The sequence below is a fragment of the Zingiber officinale genome, chromosome 1A, assembly GCF_018446385.1.
Source record: "Zingiber officinale cultivar Zhangliang chromosome 1A, Zo_v1.1, whole genome shotgun sequence".
NCBI lineage: Eukaryota > Viridiplantae > Streptophyta > Magnoliopsida > Zingiberales > Zingiberaceae > Zingiber > Zingiber officinale.
In genome coordinates, this window is record NC_055987.1 from 144,270,052 (window position 1) to 144,293,407 (window position 23,356).

Genomic DNA, 23,356 nt, shown 5'->3' on the forward strand with positions numbered 1-23,356 from the left:
ATAAAAAATTTCCTTTTATAGCTTTCTACAAAAGATTAAGAGAAGAGATTAATCTCTTTCCTTATTTGTAGTTTAAAAGGATGGTTTTAATTTTTGGTAAAAACTTTCCTTATTTGTAAATCATCTACATGTTTAAAAGAGAGTTTAAAATTTGAAATCTTTCCTTATTTGTTGATTAAAGGAGGATTTTAAATTTTAAGAAAACTTTCCTTTTTAATCATGTTCATGATTTAAAAGAGAGTTTAAAATTAAATATTCTCTTTTATAAGTTTCTACAAAAGATTAAGAAAAGATTTGATATCTTTCCTTATTTGTAGATTAAAAGAGATTTTAATTTATAGAGATAACTTTCTTTTTATCCACATGTTTAAAAGAAAGATTTTAATTTATTAAATTTCCTTTTTATAAACCAATCATGAAGGGATAAAAATTATTGAGAAATTTTTATAAATTTCTGGAAGCAAATAAGGAAGTTTTAATTGGTGTTTAAAATTTTATTTGCTTGGAGATTTTATGGTGTGGCCGACCATTGCAAAATTGAAAAGAAAAATTGTTTTTAATTAAATAAATTTTCCTTTTCAATGGCAAAAGAATTAAGGAAGTTTTTATTAAATTTTCCTTATTTGCCAAGATCAAGGATTATAAAAGAAGGGGTAGAGGTGCCTTCATGGTGTACAACCTCTATTATTTCTCTCCCTCTTTTCCTCGGTGTTGTGGCTGGCCAACCTCTCTTCCTTTCTTCCTCTTGGTGGTGGCCGAACCTTCTCTATTGGCTTGGAGCTCTTGTGGTGGCCGGATACTACTCGGAGAAGAAGAAGATGAAGGAGAGAAAACTTGTATCCCTTGGAGCTTTGTTGGTGTTTTGTTCTTCGTCCTTGGTGAAGCTTCTTTGTGTTGGCCGAACCTAGCTAGGAGGAGAAGAAGGTGCTTGGTGGTTTCTCATCTCGGAAGATCGTTGCCCACACAACGTCCGAGGTTAGAAGTGGAATACGGTAGAAGATCAAGAGGTCTTTCTAGAAGGTATAACTAGTAATTTTTCTTTCCGCATCATGCTAGTTATTTATGGAAATAATACCAAATACAAGAGGCTTACGATTCTAGTGTTTCGAATATGTTTTTCGAAGTTGTGTTCTTTTGTTTTATTTTTCCTTGTGATTTGATTGTTCTTTTCGGTTAACCTAAAGTTATTTTAGGAAATTAAATATTAGATTTCTATAAAAGGTTTTGTCTAGTCGGTGGTGGTTGCTCCCATATCCAAGAAGGCCATGTGCCTCGCCACGTCAGTACTGGGAACCAATTATGGAAATTAATATTTAATGGAATTAATAACTGAAGGTGATTTGGGTCGAACGTGTTAAGTTCCGCAGGAGATTCAAGTCAAAACCTAAAAGAACAAATAGATTAAGTTTTGGATCAAACGTGTTAAGTTCCGCAGCCTTCAGACCTTTGTACAAAATTTTTGTACAGTGGAACCTCTAGGCTTTCCGAGTAGCAACCAACACGAAGCTCCATACATTTGGGTGATTCCGGCCAACCGAAATAGAGCTCACCCGAATCCAATTTCCGGCCTTCTCCTCGAGCAGTCTTCCATCTCGGCTTTACGTCCTTCGAACGTCGCGCACGTTCTTCTCGCCCACCGGTGTACTCTTCCGCAGCTCTCTCGTCCTTCAGACACACCGAGCCCGTCGGCTCCCTTCTCGTGTCGTCTTTCTCGCTAGCTGCGTCTTCCGCTCGACTTCCTGCGCTCCTAAGCTCCTGCACACTTAGACACAAGGATCAAAAACAAACAGGACCTAACTAACTTGGTTGATCACATCAAAACAACCACGGGGTCCAACAATCTCCCCCTTTTTGATGTGCATCAACCCAAGTTCAAGTTAGCGAAAAAGCAAACAAATAGTAATTTTAAGTAAATTACTAAACTTACATTTTAAATACAAAGATTACAATAATTGAATTTGCAACATAAGTTAGAAAAAATTTATAATTTTCCTAACTCCCCCTAAACTTAAACTTGTACTTAACTATCTCCCCCTTTGATCACAGCAAAAAGAGTGGGGAACAAAATATATAAAAAAAAAAATTCTATGTTAACACATTTTTTTTTAAAATAAGTTTTTAAAGACTAAAATATTTTAAGTTAACAATGTTCTTAGAAAAAACATTTTAAAGCATTTGCTAAAGAATAACAAATCTTTTTCAGAAAAATTTAGTTAAGAAACATTTTTCTAAAAAAAATATTTTTGAAGAATTTTCAAAAAAAGTACTTAAAAACTTTTCAAAGTATTATCTATTTTTAATTTTAATACTTTTATTAGAAAGTTAACTGAACATTTTATTTTCAATATTTTGGCTTTCAGGTCATGGCAAGACACTAGGTCTTCTTGATTATTGGAGCAACAACTACTTCCTTAGTCAAAGCCTCATAAAAAATTTTAATGTTTAATTTTCTTCTGAAAACCTTAACTTAAAGAGATTTTAATCCAATAAAGATTTTGGAACCTAGTATAGATTCCTTGTTACAGGGTTAGTTAAAAACTTATGAGGTAGATAGCCTTTAGGTATTCTTCTAAGTTGACCCTGATGTTTTCTTATATACCAACTTAATTTTCCATAAACCTTAATTTTTGATTTTTGAAAGACATTAGTTTTTATACATGCATCAAATTTTAACTTTTCAATTTGGAGTTTCAATTCATCATTTTCATATTTCATATTCACTAACATTTTATTTAAATTAGCAATTTCTTTTTCTGATTCAGCTAAGTCTTTAGAAGGAGCTTTAATAAATTGAAACGACTCTTTAGGGTTTAGAGTATCTACCTTACTTACCTTACTTTGTGATGCTCCCCCTTCATCATAGCTTTCCTCTTCTGATGTTCCTCCCCCTTCATCGATGCTCATTTCTGAACTTGACTCTTCTTCTAGCTGGTGGTTCGCCATCAGCGCTAGTCCCAAGAAGGCTTCGACTTCAGATTCGGAGGACGTTGAATCATCCCACGTGGCCTTCAGGATTTTGTGCTTGGAGGAATTTGACTTGTACTTTACCTTGTCTTTTGTCTTTTGTTTTGTTTTTGGGCAGTCATCCTTGATATGCCCTTCTTCGTTGCAATTGTAGCACCGGACCGTTCTTCTGTTGCGATGATGATTTCTCGACTGTGATCGGAATTTATTAGTTTTAAGAAATTTATTGAAACATTTTACCAGTAGCGCCGCTTCGGTTTCGTCGATCGACGCTTCGGAGTCGGGATCGTCCTTTTCGGCTTGTAGGGCAATGTTGAGGTTCGACTGTTCTACTTGTTGAGGCTCTGCAAGTCGAGACTCGTGAAGTTCGAAGGTAGAAAATAAACTTTCTAAATTACTTACCTCAAAGTCTTTAGAGATGTAGTAAGCATCTACTAAGGACGCCCACTCTGGAGTCCTTGGGAAGGCGTTGAGTGCATACCGGATGGAATCTCGATTTGTTACCGATTCGTCGAGATTTGTCAGTTGCGTTATCAGCTCTTTATTCTCGCTTGGAGTTGTGTTACTTTCTCGTCAGTGTTCATCCGGAGATTCGTCAGCTGAGTCCGGAGGATGTCACGCCTCGCTAGCTTTGCTTCTGAGGTGCCTTCGTGGAGCTCCAGTAATTTATCCCAGAGGTCTTTGGCGGAGTCGTAGCTTCCAATCTGACTTACCTCTTGGGGCGGCAGAACACTGAGCAGGTAAAATTCTGCTTTTCCGTTGGCCACGAAATCGACCTGCTCCTTCTTTATCCAGTTGCATTCTTCTTTGTCTTTTGGCGCTGTATATCCATATTTCATTATTAAAAGAATATCGAATTCGGTCTTAAAAAATACCTCCATTTTACGTTTCTACGTAGCGAAGTCTCCGTCGAACTTCGGGGGATGAATTCGCTCTAGCCATCGTCTTGATCATTGTGCTTTAGTTGACGGTTAGTCCTTCTGAGGCGGTCGGGCTCTGATACCACTTGTTGGTGCAGCGGGGCCGACAAGAGGGGGGGGGGGGTGAATTGCCTATAAAATAAAAGTATACCCTCCTCGATTTTTCAACTCAAAATAAATAACAATAATAATAAAATAATAAAACAAAAGAATTAGAGAAGACCAGAAGTTGACTTGGTTACAACCAAGACGGTTGTTAATCTAAGGCGGTGAAAAGCGCACTAACGATCTCCTTCTCTGAAGACGGAGAAGCTTTTTACACACTTAGAAGCTCAGAACTATTGCTAGGAATGAATACAGAGTTGATTGCTTGAATGAATACTATATCCTAGCTCTAGGGGTCATTTTATAGCTCCTGAAAATCTTATATCGAAGGTCCAAGGCACCTCCAACAGAAGTCCAAGGCGCCTCCAACGAGTGGATGGATAAAACTTTATCCATTGCGCAAACGGTCATTTTTGACCTGTCTGAGGCGCCTCCGTTAAGCAATGAGGGCGCCTTCAAGGTGAAGGCGCCTCCACTGATCAATGAAGGCGCCTCGGGCTTTACTTCCAGCTCACTTTCTCCTTTGTTTTGATTTCCGAAGCTCCATGCGTTTGGGTGATTCCGGCTAACCGAAATAGGGCTCACCCGAATCCAATTTCCGGCATTCTCCTGGAGCAGTCTTTCGTCCCGGCTTTACGTCCCTCGAACGTCGTGCATATTCTTCTCGTCCACCGGTGTACTCTTCCGCAGCTCTCTCGTCCTTCGGACGCACCGAGTGCGTCGGCTCTCTTCCCGTGCCATCATTCTCGCTAGCTGCGTCTTCCGCTCGACTTCCTGTACTCCTAAGCTCCTGCACACTTAGACACAGGGATCAAAAACAAACAGGACCTAACTAACTTGGTTGATTACATCAAAACAACCACAGGGTCCAACATTTTCAACACGGGGTGATTGACACAAGAGGATTCATTGGACCTTTTTTTAAAATTATTTTTAGTAAATTATTCTTTTTTTTTTAATTTTTGATTTTTTTTTTGATATTTTAGGTATGTTTGGTAATTTCTATCTTTTGTATTTTAGGATTTTTAATCTGTTTAGAATTTTTAGGATCTTTTCTTCCTTGTGCGCCGTAGAATTTTTTTGTATATATAAAGATTTGTTTAGGAGAAGTTTTTTTATTAATAATATTTTTTGGCAGTCCTGTTATTTCCATTGATCAATGAAGGCGCCTTGGGCTTTACTTCCAGCTCACTTTCTCCTTTGTTTTGATTTCCGAAGCTCCATGCGTTTGAGTGATTTCGGCCAACCGAAATAGGGCTCACCCGAATCCAATTTCTGGCCTTCTCCTCGAGCAGTCTTCCGTCCCGGCTTTATGTCCCTCGAACGTCGTGCACATTCTTCTCGTCCACCGGTGTACTCTTCCGCAGCTCTCTCGTCCTTCGGACGCACCGAGTGCGTCGACTCCCTTCCCGTGCCATCCTTCTCGCTAGCTGCGTCTTCCGCTCGACTTCCTGTACTCCTAAGCTTCTACACACTTAGATACAGGGATCAAAAACAAACAGGACCTAATTAACTTGGTTGATCACATCAAAACAATCACAGGGTCCAACATTTTCAACACGGGGTGATTGACACAAGAGGATTCATTGGACCTTTTTTTTATTATTTTTAGTAAATTATTCTTTTTTGTAATTTTTTATTTTTTTTTGATATTTTAGGTATGTTTGGTAATTTCTATCTTTTGTATTTTAGGATTTTTAATCCTTTTAGAAGTTTTAGGATCTTTTCTTCCTTGCGCGCCGTAGAATTTTTTTGTATATATAAGGATTTGTTTAGGAGAAGTTTTTTGATTAATAATATTTTTTGATAGTCATGTTATTTTCCTATTTTTTGGTATTCCTTTTTGAATTAATAAATTGTAGAAAATTACTTTCGGTATTTGTGCGTAAATCAACCGATTCAATAGCCCGCAGGATAATTACTATCCCGCTCTGTGTCAGAATGACACCTTTTGAGACTGTTTGGCAGTGATTTATGCTACTTACCAGAACACCCTAACAGCCCTGGCACTGAACTACTTCCTAAATAAGTAGTGACACTTAGCTGGAACATCCCTGCTATTAGGAAAGTTAATTAGGACACTCATTATTACAATGAATTGACATTCTGGTGATTCGTTTGTAACAATTCTGATTTTTACTGTGCTGTTGACTTCTGTACGGTTTTTAGATAGTGGTCTCTTCTGTGCAGTAACCCTAGTGGTCTGGCGAGTGCAATTGTTGGTTGGTTGCTGACCTTGAACTGCTCTCATTTCTACAGCAACACTGGATTTAATAGCACCAACAGGACATGTGGCAGTTGCTGATTTGCAGAAGGAGGTCTACCAAAAGGTTTGTAAACAAATGAAATTTCACTTTTTTCATCTGTTGCTGACCTTTTGCTCCTTAAGTTATCCATTATCATTGAGTTCATTTGTTATACTTATTTGAAGTTGAAGTTGTCTACTTAGTTCTAGTTATTCTTTTTTTTTTTTCTTTTCATTTTATTTCTTAAAAAGATTTGATTGTCAAATTGTAAGAGAAAATTCAATGGCATAGCAAAGTATATGCACCTGGAAGGTGCAAAATAGTTGTGGTATCTTTATTAATCAAGCTATATGGAGCATAGATTCTTCAAAATGATCCATGACGTTGTCTTTGGTGGAATATAGCAGTGCGCCTGGAGATACATTGGTAGGTAGTTTAAATTAGTCTTTCTCAGAATTTGTACTTACTCTCATACAATTGATTATGTAGATATGTTATATGTATTGACACTTAAATCTTCCAGAAGACTTCAAAATATGCTCTTTCAAATTCACTTATGCTATATAAAATATGTTTCCAATTCTTCAACTGGCCTATTAGCTCGTTACATGAATTCCTGAAGGCAAAATGTTATGTTTATGTCATGGTAGTAACTGTATATAATTTTTTAATTACACATCTGGGTTTTGATACATAATTTATTTAGTTTTTGCTAATTGACATCCTGTCAAACATTACGATCTTCTGGCAAATGTATAACAAGCCATCTCGTTTATTTTGTCTCTTTTCTGTGCATATGGCTTTGAAAGATGATTGATCTATTTTTTAATTGAACAAGTTGAATCAATAAGGCTACAGTTTTGAGGAGTGTGTATTTTTGGGGATATATGGCTTGTTGTGATAAGTTAAGTTTGTTTTTAGCAGCTTCCTTGTTTCAAATAATTTATTGAATAGGGCATAGGAATGGTAAACCATAGAAAAATCAAATACTCCATCCAGATTTACTTTCTCTAAATTGGCATTCTAAAGTCCTATCATATACTTGCTATTTACATAATTACTTCCATTTCAGTGTCAGCATAAATCAAACTTACTGATGAAATTATTTATTCATTGATTGTTGAAGGTAACCAATATATTCTTCATTTGTGTCAGATTAGGTCCATGAAGGATCTCTACTTTGCTGGCCTAAATGAGCTTCACCAACGAATTTCTCTGAAGTTGCAGCAGGTAATTGTCCTGTTGGTTCTTGAGATACTTGCACCTACTTTAATCAGAAGTAAGCAAATAAATCCAACTGTTCTGATATCACTTTGCTTTGTGCTTTGTCTTGTATTTTGAGTTTCAGAATGATGCTCTGCCGACAGCAAAGGCTGCAGAACAATTTGGGAAAATGAAAGGTTTTAAGATGATGTTAGAACGCACATTGCATGTATTGCAGTTATCCAAGGCTAATATCAGTCCAAGTCTGAAGGATAAAATTCCTATGTATGAGAAGCAAGTTCAAAATATTCTAGCTTTGAATAAGAAAAAAGTTATCCGTTCGCAGCCACATGGACAGCAACAATTTCAGCATCCCAGTAGCCATTCTCAATTAGTGCAACAGCAGCAACAAACTCAAGTTTCTCAATTGCAACAACACAACAACTATGGAAATCAGCAAAATAATATTCAGGGTTCCTCAAATTCAATGCAGACACCTGCTGTGCAAAACATGCAACATGGTTCTGTGTCATTATCTGCACATTTTGGCGTCACATCTCAACAGAATATCTCAACTATTAACCAGAATTCTGTAGATGCAGGTATAATGACATTGTGGTGATTCACGTATGACAATTCTGATTTTACTGTGTTGTTGACTTCTATACGTTTTTTTAGATAGTGGGCTCTTCTGTGCATTTTCCTAGATAGTAACCTTAGTGGCCCGGGATAATGGTGCAGCGATTATGTCCTTTTTCAGTGGTTGATCAGATATTTAAGGGTTGAATTCTATCTGTCATACTGGAAAGATTTTTTTCCATTAAGATGACAACTCTAAGAATGTTGTCCGGTTGGATGACCTCTTCAAGCACTTCTCGATTTGTTTTGATAACCGGTTGAAAATTTTCATAGAATTGGATCGATCTCCTTCAAGATTAATCGGTTTGAAAAATTAGATACCTATATTATCAAAAAAAAGTTATGACAAATTAGGATTCTGGGATTATGGTGCAATGGTTAGGCCTGTCACGACCAATCATGGTTCAAATTGGCGCATTGCAAATATTTTTCCTTCAATGGGATGACAAATCTAAAAACGTTGACCTTGATGGGCTACTTCTCGATCATCTCTAGGATTAGTTGGTTCAATGAACTAGATGCCTAGATTATAAAAAAAAAAAATTGTTATGCTACTTAATATTACGTTTGTACCAGGATTTCTTTCAAAGAACTGGGTTTGTTGTCTCAATCTGTTAATTAGTGAAATTTCAGAAGTAGCGGATACTTTTTACTAAAATTATTTATTAATCTTAAACACACTAAATTAAACCGCTTACACTATCAATTGGTCATTTGAGGTGTGACCATTTTAAACAATTTAAGAGTTGAAAGGTGTTGCGGGTTTCTACAGTTTCAAGTCTTGGTTTGATAAGCGAAAAGAGTTGCACGTGCCTTGTGACAAATGAATTCTAACTAGTTAGTTTACAAATTAGCTGAAAGAGTTTTTAGTCCAACAGCCATTATTTTCCATTTCTATTAAGTTTTACATATTCAAATAGAAATTGCAGTGGAGCCCTGAAATTTGCCTGTATTCGAATAGAAATTGTCCGTTTAGGTTCTTGATCTCTGAAGTATGCAAGTGGAATAACAATATTAGTCCAACATGTTAGGATTTTTATTTAGTTCATGGATAATAGTTGTTGAACACATCGTAGTGAAGGACAGGGACAATGTTTACGAGGTTCACCAAACGAAACAAAACTTTAGGTATTTATCACATTTCTCGTCAGAACGTTTCCCTAAAATTTATAGACTCATGTGGTTCACTCATATAGACGCGGCATCCCAAACGTCCAGATAGCGTGAGTTTGTGACCTGAAACATAGGGATTATGTAGCTTAGGAATATTGATTCTGGAGTCCAACTTGCCAAGTTGGAAAAATATGAGTGATAAAAATATAATTCGCAACACAAGCATCATCATGAATTATAACAGAAATAGCATTCTAGAAATGAAAACATATATTTGTGAATTGTCATGTACACAAGATATTTATATACTTAAATCCAAGAATATGATAATGAAGGTTAAAAATATTTAACATATTGAGGGACGATGTTCACCATTGTAGTTGTAGCTCAAAAATGCTCAAGGGAAATATGTAACAGGTATGTAAATTTGTGTTAAATATAATTTTGGCATGCAATGATCATGTTTAAGGATGTTATTTCTGCAAATTGATTTCTTATGCCAGCCAGCACAAACTTCACCTATGAAAGTAGGGTCACATAAGAAAGATGAGGATAAAACAAAGTGGATGAGACAAAATTGATCAATGCAGTCTGGAATGTGAATGTGTATGGGCAAATAGATATAGCTGTTCTTATTAATTAATTCCTTGCTAAAACTAATCCAGTTTACATATTAGTAATATAATATGAAAATTCTTAACCATTCATGTCAATCTAAAACTAATTTACTACTACGATATCCAAAAAGGCATAATATAAAAATTCTTCAAATGTTGTGTGATTTTAGAAATAAAACATGCATTTCTTATCTGAGAAAAGCCTTCAACTAGAGAATCTGAAATTATACTTGATCTTGTATGTGAGTAGAATCTATCAATCGATGTTCATATCATTGAATGTATATAGGACAAAAGAATTCGTAGAATTCTTCAGTAGAAACTAGAAAACATAAAAAGTTGACCCAAAAATAAAATAAAATAAAATAAAGCATCAAAGGCCAAGACCTAGATACACCTAAATTATGTGATGAGAACTTGCAAGAGTGGGAACATGTGGATTCAAGAAAGGCATGAGCAAAATTGACAAAAATGTTTGATGTTAGATACAAGGTGCATACAACTTGTGATCCTGAACAAAATTTGTAAATGCACATTGGCATCACCAAAGCTAGACCCAAGGGAAAAAAAATCAACCATTAAACATTGCACAGATAATAATTTTTAGGTAACTATAAAATAAGAAAACAATAAATTCAGCAGATACCTAGTAGATGCAATACATACAAATTAAGATTTGATCACATTGGAGTGGTTGGTATCTTATAACGGTTGCGGAATCTGTCAATGGCTTTCTCCATTGATTGCATGAGCTCAGGAATGGAAACCTTACAAACTGATGAGAAGCAAAGATGGAATGTTAGAGCCATAAAGCAACAAAAGAGAAGAATGAAAAATTTGGGAACATTCTACATGCATATATATAGTCTTTGAGTTCATATGATCTTTTGGCTGGTTGAAACTACTTGTCAATCCTGAAGCAGCACGTCTAACCTGGACTTCCAAACTAAAGAACTATGTTATAAAAGACGAGATTCTGACTGTTAATTCTTCCTGCTACAAAATGCAATACTTATTGAAACCTTTTGATTCAGAAATTATTTAAACATTATCTTCATTATAAAATATACTTTATCAATCTCTATTAGGAATCCGAGAGTATATTTTTTGGTATTAGAATTTTTTTTTTAGCATACCATGAGAGGCTGTAGAATGTGATTTGCTAATGACTTCTGCATACGAGGCCTGAGAAAACAAAACCAAACAAGGAAATTCATTTGGAAGGAGAAAACAAGAAAAGGCATGACAACCACTACATCACCTTCATCATTTCTGTATGTTCATTCATCCTATCAGCAATCTTCTTGCAGTCATTTTCTGCTTCCTCAGTTAGTTGCAGGCAAGCTTTTGTCTGGATCTGTATATAAAATGAGAGCATCACATGGAATGCTTGCTTAGTATCTCATGAGGGAAAAAAAGCCACTGGCTAATACCACAAAGATGTCAAAGTAAAATAGTAACTCCAAAAATAGATACTACACAGGCTTAGAAAATTCCCAACCTAAGTCTATTAGTTATATGAAACATTTATAGTCTTACACCAGCTTAGTCATGAATAGAAATTGAGAACAATCTTAGAAATGTTAAAACTTCCTTTGGAATTATCCATGAAAATCAAATAATCCCGTGTTTTGAGAAAGAATGATTATCAAGATGGATCCCCAATACCCTTGATTATGACATAATGTGACATTGTTAAAACAGTATCTATTGCCATCCTTCACAGGATAGCTCACTCTAAATAATAATGGATTCCTAATACAAATTGCAACACTGAAAAGATGATTAAAGATTTCTGACAGCTACCCTGGACACTAGGTTGATGCATGGACTGAATCCATGATTTTGCACATTTACATCGGCACTGCTGCTTTAATTCGATGACATACTAAACTTTATTTTCGCAAGCATATAGCAAACAGTTGAATCGATTGAGTTTGTTAATGATCCTATTCCTTTAAGCTTAACAATTTGGGGGCAAATGGAAAGCCAATTTTACTATGTCAAGAGACCAAACCTTGAATCAAATCATAAATGATTATTTATGTAGCCTGTATTCCACTATGCCTCTTGCCACTAGAATGGATGCCAAATAGCAGGATAGAAGAATCATAATTAAGATCCATGAGATGTACACTAAAGCCAACAGGCGCGAGAGGAAGATGTGAGGCTGATGAAACACTAAGATCATGAAATATTCCCTAGACATTAGAGAAAGACTAATCTCAAAACAATCATCTGAACAAAGGGTACCGCGGTGGAAAATACCTTGAAGCGCTTGGAGAGGCGACTGTTGGAAGCATCGAACTCATTGACCATTTCAGAGTGGCAAACGTCGAAGTGCTGCTTGAGGGACTCAATGCGGGATCCGGCAAATGACTTCAGATCGGAGATGGTAGCTACGGCAGTGGTCTTCGTCTTGGAGGAAGGAGGAGGAGAGACGTGATGGCGCGAGAAGGGATCGGCGCTGGCGTTCAGAGAGGAGGAGGCGGCTGCTGAAGGAAAGGAAGGCAGATCTAGGTTGTACGGTTTGGAGGAGGAATCGGGAGATGGAATCGAAGTTGGAGAAGCGAAGAACGAGCCCCGCCGCTTCAACTTCCCTTTCGCCATAGGCTTTGATTTGGCTGTCGTCGCCGCTGCTCTCTTTTTCATCGTCGCGCTCGCTCTCTCGCTTTGTTCAGCCGACGGAGTGAAATCGCAGGCGTATTTATAGGAGGCGGGATCATCCTGCGAGCAAATTTGAACTTTGAACCAGAAACTGAAAACGCTCGAGAGACCTTCGTTACCGTCGCAGGGCGGACGGCATCAACGACGACTCATAGGAATCGTCCACGTCATCGAACAAATCAGGTGAAGAATTAAGGCTTATATTTGAAATTGCTCGAATTTATTGCTATATACTTGGAATAAAAGTTTTAGGTAATTGTCTCTCTCTTTTTAAACACTTTCTGTTTGAAATATTAAATTTTAGGTCATTTTCTATTTGCTAAAAACCTGAAAATGCCCGTGGCAGCTTGCCGATCCCACTGTGAATATTGGATCATCCCCTTCCCTGATCTAATATTTGTATTGGTGAGAGATAATCATCGCTATCTATTTAACATGTGGAGGTCATTGTCTTTTATTAATTCATCTTTTTTGATCCAAAAGCAGATTAAAAAAAATGATTAGAGGATCCCATATCAAATTGGAGAAGAATCCATCCCAAATCGGGGAAGAATCTTCTGGTCCGTAAATACTGAATCATCTCCTTGTGCAATATTTATATTGGTGGGAGGTAATGATCCCCACTTGTTTAATATGTGGGGGAAGAATCATCTAGTCCGTAAATACTAGACCATCTCCTGGTCCAATATTTATATTGGTGGGAGGTAATGCTCCCACCTGTTTAACATATAGGGGTCATTGCCTCCCATCAATCCACCTTTCTTGATCCAGGGACGGATCAGGAAAAGTGGTCCAGAGTATTCCATCCCGAATCGTGGAAGGATCTTCTGGTCTGCAAATGTTGGACTATCCCCTGGTCCAATATTTATATTGGTGGGAGGTAATGACCCCCACATGATTACCTCCCACTAATACAAATATTGAACGAGGGGATGGTCCAACATTTACGGATCAGAAGATTGTTCCCCGATTCAGGATGGAATCCTCTGGACCACTTTTCCTGATCCACCCCTGGATCAAGAAAGGTGGATTGGTGGGAGACAATGACTCCTACATTAAATAGGCGGGGGCATTACCTCCCACCAATATAAATATTGGACCAGGAGATGGTCCAGTATTTACGGACTAGAAGATCCTTCTCCGACTCGGGATGGGATCACCTGAACCACTTTTCCTGATCTGCTCCTGGATCAGGAAAGGTGGATTGGTGGGAGACAATGACCCCCACATGTTAAATAGGTGTAGGCCATTACCTCCCACCAATATAAATATTGGACCAGAGGATGATCCAACATTTACGGACCAGAAGATCCTTCCCCAATTCGGGATGGGATCCTCTGGACCACTTTCCCTGATCCGCTCCTAGATCAGGAAAGGTGGATTGGTGGGAGGCAATGACCCCCATATGTTAAAATAGATGGGGGCCATTACCTCCCACCAATATAAATATTGGACCAGGGGATGGTCCAACATTTGCTACCAGAAGATCCTTCCCCTGCGATTCCCGTTGCACCCTGGAAACCATCGACTTCCGAAACCTCAGCATTGCCATGGCCTCCATCCTAGCTCTTCTCCTGCCTCCGCCCCTTTTATCACCGGCCTCTCATCGACACCACTTCATTCGCCTTCACCTGGCTTCGCTCATCGACTCCTCTCCAACTGCTCGTCAAAATCTCCCCTTTATTCTTGCGTCAATCCGCGATAAGAAGACACCTCCCCGACCCCATTCCACTCACCAGATCAGTCGCCGTAGATGCCACCTCTGCCGATCCAAATAAAGATCTGGCTGCCCCCCTTCCGCCGGAGGAGAGCAGGAAGAGTGGCTCCTCGAGGCTGCGTCTTCCCTACCCGTGGCTAGTCGCCTAATTTAGCTCCTCGTTGGCTCGCTTTGGATGGAAATCCTCTAGCTCTCTGGCGTACAACCCTTCCCCCGTCCCCTCGGCCGCCCTTTCTTCGTCGCCATCCTTGGCCCGACCCTTTTCCACACAGTCGGTCACATCTCCGCTTGTGTTTCCTTCTCCAAGGTCGTCGTCTCCTTCAACCCTGTCATCAAGGCCCCGAGCCCGTTTCTCCGCGCTCCTCGGAGTCCACCTCTACCCCCTCCCCATCTGGCTCTCCGTCCTCCCTATCGTCGCCAGGTGCTCTCACCACCGTCACTGAGGCCTCCTTCGACATGGAGGGCCTGTGGGTCACTCTCATTAACAACGTTGGCTTCGTTCTCCGTAACATTTACTCCAAGAAGAGCTTGCAGGACTTCACCCACGTCGATGGCCTCAACCTCTACGGCTGCATAAGCATCTATCGTCTCGCTCCTCTACCCGGAGGCCATCGTCGCGGAGGACGCACAGTGGGCGGAGGGGTTCCACACGACGTTGGCGACGGTATCCGTCCCTTCGACCTTCTACCTGGAGGTGATCGTGTCGGGCGTGTTCTACCACCACTACTGCTAGTCGTCATACAAGACGCTTGACGAAATCAACCCCTTCACAATGAAGCAGACTGTGGTGATTGTAGCCTCCATGGCAGTGTTCCAGAATCCTGTCCACCCGCTGAATGGCCTCAACTCCGCCAATGCCATCTTAGGCACCTTCTTGTACTCGTACGACATTGCCAATGACAACAAGAAGAGTTAGCTAGTAACACTTAATTTGCTTCTTTCTTGTATTTTTTTCATTAATAATTTGTTTGTAGTTTGTTAAGCACAACATTTATTGTGATTTTATTCTCAAAAACTTGTATTATCATTCCTAATTGTGCAAGTAAATCCTAAAAAAAAAATTTATATAAATTTAGAAATCACCGATGAGTCCAGCGGATTGCTAAAAATCATAGTTCACACTACATATGTATGAGACATTCTTTGTGAGTTTCAAATACTCATTATATATGAGCTCGTCCTATTTTTTATCATCGTATCATATTTCGAAGGAATTCATCTTTATTTACTATCGAAGTAAAAGGTGATATCGATCACTTCAAATAGTTCAATATTATTAGCCCCATGATAAGATTATCGTGATATAGGTAGGCAAATCACAAGGGATATTTTATCCTAGCATTGAGATCATTTGCATGGGAGAATTCAGACACTCAACGAGATATTTTACACTCATTGAACATTGACTCCAAAATCTATTAGAGCAAATATATATACAGATACTAATTGCAACAATCCGTAGGACTATCCTTATATACTATCTTTGTAACAAAAGATGATAATTCTTACTCAGGGGCCCCTCCGGGACTACAACATATGATTTGGAATGAGGTAAATCATAAAGAGTTTCATCCAGCATGGTGACCTTTTGCATGACCCACAATGCATTTCACATACATTGAAAATCAACTCATAACCTATTGTAGCAACTTCATATAAAAATGCTGAATGTACTAGCATGTGGGGCTACCCTTATCCATTGTTTCCGTAGTAAAAAGTAATTACATTCACCCTAGACGTCCCTCACAGTCCATCCTCAGGCTCTATGAAGGGAGGTAAATCACAAGTTCAACTTATAGCCAACTACCGAGTGGTTAGAGATTGAGAGGATTTTTTTTCTTCGAGCGCGTGTATCCATCAGGAATTGACTCCTTGCCTTATTATAATAAAGTTGTTACTCTCTAGTCAACTAGATACTCCACAAAACTACCCTATGGGGCTAAACTCCACAAGCTGTTATTATAATAAAGTTTGTCTTCTCAATGTCGAGGCAGACAATATGTATCCAGTCGGCCCAAAGTATCGGGCAGACCTATGGGGCTAAACTCCTCATTTCTCATATATCAATCTTGTTAGATTATGGAAATAATCTCTACATTATCTTTTAGTATTAGAATGTAAATAATCACCTTGTTATATTATGGAAATAATCTCTGCATAATCTTTTATTATTAGAATGTAAATAATCACCTTGATTGTAATAACACTCATGTACTCCTATATATATTCTACAAAGATGAATAAGAATGATACGTAGGATTTCTTTCATGGTATCAGAGCTTTAGACATACCAACTGTTAGGATCCTTCGTACGGAGGCTAGAGAGGGGGGTGTGAATAGCCGACCCCAAATCGTCGTTTCTTTCTACAAAACGTGTTAGCGCAGCGGAAAATACAAAGAAACGAAAGAGAAGAAAACCAAACCTTAACACAAGGATGTAACGAGGTTCGGAGATTAGGGCTCCTACTCCTCGGCGTGTCCGTAAGGTGGACGAGTCCAGTCAATCCGTCGGTGGATGAGCCCCCGGAGAACCGGCTAATACAATATACTCCTTGTGGGTGGAGAAACCTCGCCACAAACGTTTGCAACAGCAAACAAAGAGTACAAGAACAGTAAGAAAAACAATACAATATGAATACAATAGCACTCTACCAATTGCTTGCTTTCTTGTCGACTGGAGGTGAAGCAACAACTTCACAACCCAAACGCAGCAGCTGGTCGACGACTGGAAGCTCACGCGAAGCTTCGGAGGCGAGCTCAATCAAAGCTCAGTCGAAGCTGAAGCTACAGCAGCAGAACAGGATTTCCTAAAAAAATGAAAATTTATAGAACCCACCACCATGAGCTTTGCCACCCAAATTATTATACGACTCCCTAAAGACCACCTCACATGGTTTTTATTGAGCTACAATGCCCTCACAGTACATCAACTTGCAAGACAGCGATCATCAGCAATTGTACCTACACAAGTTACTAAATTTGCACCACGTCACAAACTTGAATGATCAAGGCACGACAGATGTGATAATGCACTATAGTTCTAATACGAGATTTTGATGCAGCATCGATCGATCGATCGATCCGTCTTAAAGTGGTAAACAGTAATTTCACATGCTAATGGCCTCACTTCTAAATCTAAGGCTTCCACACCAACATCCGGTCAACCTTGACCTGTTGGTACATCATGCCTAGCATTCGGTCACTCCCTTGACCTGCTAGCACTCCCCGCTAAGTGTCCGGTCAATCCCTTTGACCCACTTAGACTTTTCCACACCAGATGTCCGATCATCCCTGATCCATCTGGATTTTCCTTTGCCTAGGTTCACTCACCAGGACTTTCACCTAGCTTCACTCACTAGGGTTTTCACACTGCCTAACATCCCAGTTAGGACTTTCTCACTGCCTGGCTTCACTCACCAGGACTTTCCAACTGCCTAACATCCCAGTTAGGACTTTCCCACTGCCTGGCTTCACTCACCAGGACTTTCCAACTGCCTAACATCCCAGTTAGGACTTTCTCACTGCCTGGCTTCACTCACCAGGACTTTCCAACTGCCTAACATCCCAGTTAGGACTTTCCCACTGCCTGGCTTCACTCACCAGGACTTTTCCCGTGCCAAGTTCCCTGCTTGGACTTTTCAGGTCAACCAGGTCAATCTTGACCTAGGGTTGCACCAATAATCTCCCAACCATCTATTCTTGTCTCACATCAAGAATAGAACTCTCTCACGAGTGTCAAACATCAACATGCAACTCAACTAGGTCAACCTTGACCTAAGGTTGCATCGACAATCTTCCTAAGTCAAACATCAAAATACAACTCGAGTCAAGTCACCTCGAGTCGGGTCAACCAGGTCAACCTTGACCTAAGGTTGCACCAACACCAACAACCTCCTTCCTCCTCCACCTTCCCATCCTTCTCTCTTCTTCTCTTCCTATGTCAATGGCCGAACAAACCAAATTCCATTACTGGCCATTAGCAATATCAAAAACTTCATCTCCATTACTCCATAAATGAAAAAGGGGCATTATTCTTCATGGGCGGAGTTGTTTAAGATTCATTGCCGAGCATACCAAGTTGTTGATCATATTATTCTACTAAAATCAAAGCCAACCGAGAAGGAACAAGAAGAGGCTGTTGAGACCGAGAAAATTTTATGGTTACGCTTGGATGCAATAGTCCTTCAATGGATTTATGGTACGATATCCACCAATCTCTTGCACACCATCTTGGAATCAGATTCAACTGCACAGCAAGCATGAGAATGATTGCAAAGTATTTTTCAAGAAAACAAAACTTCTCATGTCGTTTACCTGGAAAACCAATTCACCTATGTTTAAATGAACTATTATCCTAACATCTCCGCCTATTGCCAAGAACTCAAAATGCTTGCCGATCAACTCTCTAACGCTGGTGCACTGGTTTAAAATCAACGATTAGTTCTTCAATTAATTATAGGTTTAAATGAAATCTATGATGGTGCTGCTACATTCATTCAACATAGTAATCCTTTACCGCCTTTTTACGTGGCACGATCGAGGTTAATCCTTAAGGAAACTTGAAAGGCTAAACAAGTAGTCGTCGTCGCCAGCGCTGCCGGCACCACTCTCCTCACCACCAACGGTTCCATTGATGCCGCATCTGACTATGGTCGAAGTTCGATATCACGCTCTGGTAATACATCAAACCACAACAAATAATGGTCAGAAATATAGTCAGAATTGCAATAATAATCAAGAAAAACATGGTGGCGGTAAAAGAAAAGATAATGGTAGCAGCAACCATGCTGGTGGACAGCAACAGTAGCATCCGTGGCAGCAGCCGTACCATTGGGTACCACACTTGCTGTCGGGGTCTTGGGGACAACAAGCATGGGTTGCTCTGCCTTGTCCTTACCCCACCTCATCATGGGCTCATCCACCTCTTGCTCGTCAGCCCAGAATTCGAGGCTATCATCCACCACAGGCATACAATGCCCAAGTATCACCTCCTTCGAGCTATGCACCTACTAATATTGATGTAGTGATGCACTATTTGTCTCTTAATGTTCCTGATGAAAACTGGTACATGGATACCAGTGCTACCTCACACATGATTGCATCTCAAGGTACTCTCACATCCTATTTTAATATGAGCAATAACAAAAATATCATTGTTAGAAATGGATAGTAAATTCCAATTCGTGGTTATGGACAAAAATCTGTTTCCCCACCTCACCCACCTTTAACTCTAAATAATGTCTACATGCTCCTAATCTCATGAAAAACCTTATCTCTGTGCGTCATTCCACTATTGACAATAATGTTTCCATTGAGTTTGACCCATTTGATTTTTCTATGAACGATCTTTGGGCAGGGATGCTACTAATGAGATGTGATAGCACCGAGGATCTATATCCTCGCACCACTACCTCTCCATCAACCTTTGTAGTTCTTTCTCTTGCTTTATGACATAATCGTTTGGGACACTCGGGAGCACTTGTTTTACGCTCACTTAGAAATAATAAATTTATTGATTGTAAAATGTCTACATGTATTAGCCGTTGGGTTTCAAACACCCCATCCATCCAGAGTATGTGTCCCTATTAAAAAAGTCTCTATATGGCCTCAAACAGACCCCTTGTGCTTGGTATCAAGGATTTGCTGACTTTTGTCTCTACTATTGGTCTTTCCGATAGCAAATCTGATCACTCTCTATTTATTTATCAATAAGAAAATGACATGGCATACATTCTCCTTTATGTTGATGACATCATTCTCACTACATCATTTGATACTCTTCATCAATATATTATGTCCTTCATTGCTGTTGAATTTGCTATGAAGGATTTGGGTCCTTTGAGCTATTTCTTGGGCATTGTAGTTACACGACATGCAGGTGGGTTATTTTTTTGTCAACGTAAATATACTGAGGAGATTATTGAACGAGCCGGCATGATCTCTTGTAAACTTGCAACTATACCGGTGGATACTAAGGCTAAATTGAGTGTCTCTTCAAGATCTCCCTATGAAGATCCTACACATTATTACAGTTTAGCGGGAGCATTGCAATATCTTACATTTACGAGACTAGATATATCCTATGTTGTGAAACATGTTTGCTTACATATGCATGACCCGTAGGGTGAACATATGAATGCTCTCAGACAAATTTTGCAATACATTCGGGGCACTCTTGACTATGGCTTACATCTTTACAAGTCTTTAGTTTATGGTCTCGTCTCTTACCGTGATACTGATTAAGGTGGATGCCCCGATATCAGGCGCTCCACCTCTGGATATCGTGTCTTTCTTGGAGACAACTTGATCTCTTGGTCCTCTAAATGCCAACCTACTTTATCTCGGTTTAGCGCTGAAGTTGAGTACAAAGGGGTAGCTAATGTTGTCTCTGAATCCTGTTGGATCCGAAATCTTCTCTTGGAACTATATTGTCCAATCCACAATGACACATTGGTTTATTGTGATAATATTAGTGTGATCTATCTTTCAGACAATCTCGTTCAACATCAGCACACTAAACATATTGAAATGGATATCCACTTTGTACGTGAGAAAGTTGCTCGTGGGCAGGTTCGTATTCTTCATGTTCAGTCCCGTTATTAGATTGTCGACATCTTCACTAAAGGACTTCCGTGCATACTCTTTGGTGATTTTCGAGACAACCTCGATGTACGACAACCTCCCGCTTTGACTGCGGGGGTGTGTTAGATTATGAAAATAATCTCTGCATAATCTTTTATTATTAGAATGTAAATAATCATTTTGCTAGATTATAGAAATAATCTGCATAATCTTTTATTATTAGAATGCAAATAATCAACCTTGCTTGTAATAACACTTATGTACTGCTGTATATATTCACAAAGATGAATAAGAATGATAGGTAGGATTTCTTTCAAATCTCCCATTATACAACTGATCGTCTATAAGGTCGGTCGGACTATCTTCAGGAGACAACATTGTTAAAGAATCACAACAATCTGTTAGTCGAACTGCCTCTAGAAGACACATAGTTAAAGAATCCCAACAATCTGTTAGAGAATCACAACTACTCGTTAGGGAATATTCTGCCACCATAGCATATACATTCAATGAAATCTTCCTCTGAAGGTGATTGTACAACTTCCATTGCTTGACGTTATTTGACATATTCTGACATCAAACATCCTCAACCACCTCATTAATGTGAACGTTATGAAAGATGATTCATATACATGTAACGGAACCTTTCTTGAAGGTTACTCGACATATTCTAATATCATACATTCTTTGACACCTCATTATTGTAAAAATTATGAAAGTCAATATAAAAGGGGGTTATTTTCGTTGACCATGTACATGTTTTTTGACATCTTACTATATTTTTTTTAGACATCTTACAACACTTTGGAAGATACACGTATTTACTATTCATCTTCTTCTCAACTTTTCACTTGGCTGCTGTTGTATTGACTTAGCATTAGAGTGTCTGTGCTAAGAACCGCTTCACTGGTTCTAGCTCTAACGTTTCCCTTTACTCTCTTTACAATGTGCACATGAAGGAGTGTCAAGGAAGGAGTGTCAAGTGTCATCTTTTCTCCATCTCACAATCTCCTCTCGATCAACGACAGAGTCATCTGTCTATTGCACCATCTCCATCGATTTCAAACATGATCAATAATTATAATTTTTAGAATTTTTATTTCCATTTCACTATTAAATCTATTTTTTCAAAAGTTGATCATTCATATAAATTGAGAGTTTTATATTTTTAATTGCAAGAACAACTCAATATGATATTTTAAACTTAAGAGGGTCATAATTTTTTACTCGAAACTTAAAATCAGACTCTCAACACTTATAATATAAAATTTAAAGATTTATATTTGTTACTAAGAAATCCATAACGATCATATTTCAAACCCAAAAAGCATCGTTTCAAAGGCTCTGAACATTTTTATTATTATTATTTTTAATAATTTTTAATTTTTTATGGTATTTAAGATTTTTTATTAGATTTTTTTTTATTATTTCTAATATTTATGGATTAGAGATTATCTATATAATTGTACTATTTTAATAATTGAGATTTCTTTTCTTTTCTCTAGAACATAGAAATTAATGTCTATTAGTATTTCTTTCCTTTTAAAAGTTGATCATTCAGAAGAGTAGGTTGCTCAAATCTAGCAAAGATTAGTCAAGATTAGAGGCAAGATAGAAAAGAAAGATAGGGAACAAGTGAAATATAAAAACAACATATCGATCGAGAGACATCGAGTGCTAACAGCCAACCGTGCTTATATACAATACCCATATTCATCTTGCTACTCAATAGCAAGATTAATTAATTGTGACTATGCAGCAAGAGCTTCGGGACGTTGAACCTGATCAGGCTTGGTGTTGGTGGCAGTACTGGACTACGGTGGTAGTGATTTTTGGCAGCAGTTACAGGCAAGAACGTCTTCTCCAGATAGTGCAGAGTTGGCGAAGGGGTCACTTGCATGAACATGTAGTTCCCTGCAAAGAGTTCGCCAAGGTGAGGCCTTCCCTCCTTGAGCCTCCTGAGCACCTTGTCCAGCGACACGCTCACCGCAGCCCTCGCCGCCGCAGCCTTCTTCGTCAGAAGCCTCCTCAGGCCGGCCACCCGGAGCCTCGGCCGCCGGCACCTCCGTCCCCTGTTAAGCCTCAGCAACCCATTCCTTCTCCCTTTGGAAGGCTTGAATGCCTCCCAGATGCCATCGAATAATGCTTCTTGCCGTGGGACGACTTCTTCGGTTTCTTGTGGTGGCTTGTTTAACCTGTGGTAAGAAGGCTTGTAGTTGGGAGAGGTGGCGGTAGCCATTCTGAATCGGTGGCAGGGAGGAGGAGCTAATAAAGTGTGGGTCAAGGAGTTGGGTAGACGATGTAAAAGCTATTTAATGAGAGTTGGTGGAGGAAGTTAGGAGCTGGCCACGTTGATCAGGAGTGATGGATGATGAACTGAACATGGTGATGCCCTTATGGAGGTGTAATAATAGTTGAAAGACACCTTCTGGCGGTCTCGCTGCCTTTGAGGTTGACACAAACCTGCAACGAAAGCCCTCTCATTTTCTTTCTTCTTCGTTTTAGCAAGGAAGAGTAGAGCGGCTCTCGGATTGGTCTGTCCTATTAAATTATAATTTAAGTAGATTGTATTAAAAATTTTCA

General features: G+C 39.0%; 2 protein-coding genes and 1 pseudogene across 5 annotated transcripts in view; 1 reads left to right on the forward strand and 2 right to left on the reverse strand.

The window, feature by feature from the left end:
* The window catches only part of LOC122037286, a 113,005-nt gene extending 100,348 nt beyond the window's left edge, over window positions 1–12,657 (reverse strand). The window contains exons 1-5 of one of the 4 annotated variants that reach the window (XM_042596742.1): window positions 12,076–12,657; window positions 11,069–11,164; window positions 10,944–10,992; window positions 10,474–10,582; window positions 9,098–9,313 (exon numbers count right to left, since the gene is read on the reverse strand). In XM_042596742.1, coding sequence (XP_042452676.1) covers window positions 10,488–10,582; window positions 10,944–10,992; window positions 11,069–11,164; window positions 12,076–12,459 — 624 coding nt within the window. In that variant the 5' untranslated portion in view covers window positions 12,460–12,657 and the 3' untranslated portion in view covers window positions 9,098–9,313; window positions 10,474–10,487. Of the gene's footprint in view, window positions 1–9,097; window positions 9,314–10,453; window positions 10,583–10,943; window positions 10,993–11,068; window positions 11,165–12,075 lie in introns of those variants that run through there. The other 3 variants (XM_042596745.1, XM_042596753.1, XM_042596751.1) reach the window with 3 other exon arrangements.
* Window positions 12,658–13,891: 1,234 nt separating this feature from the next.
* On the forward strand, window positions 13,892–15,107 carry LOC122004472 (annotated as a pseudogene).
* A 7,236-nt stretch (window positions 15,108–22,343) lies between these two features.
* On the reverse strand, window positions 22,344–23,041 carry LOC122010792. The gene has a single exon (XM_042567270.1). It carries the CDS (start codon window positions 23,010–23,012, stop codon window positions 22,515–22,517), a length of 498 nt encoding a protein of 165 aa, XP_042423204.1. The 5' UTR covers window positions 23,013–23,041; the 3' UTR covers window positions 22,344–22,514.
* Between the last annotated feature and the right edge of the window lie 315 nt (window positions 23,042–23,356).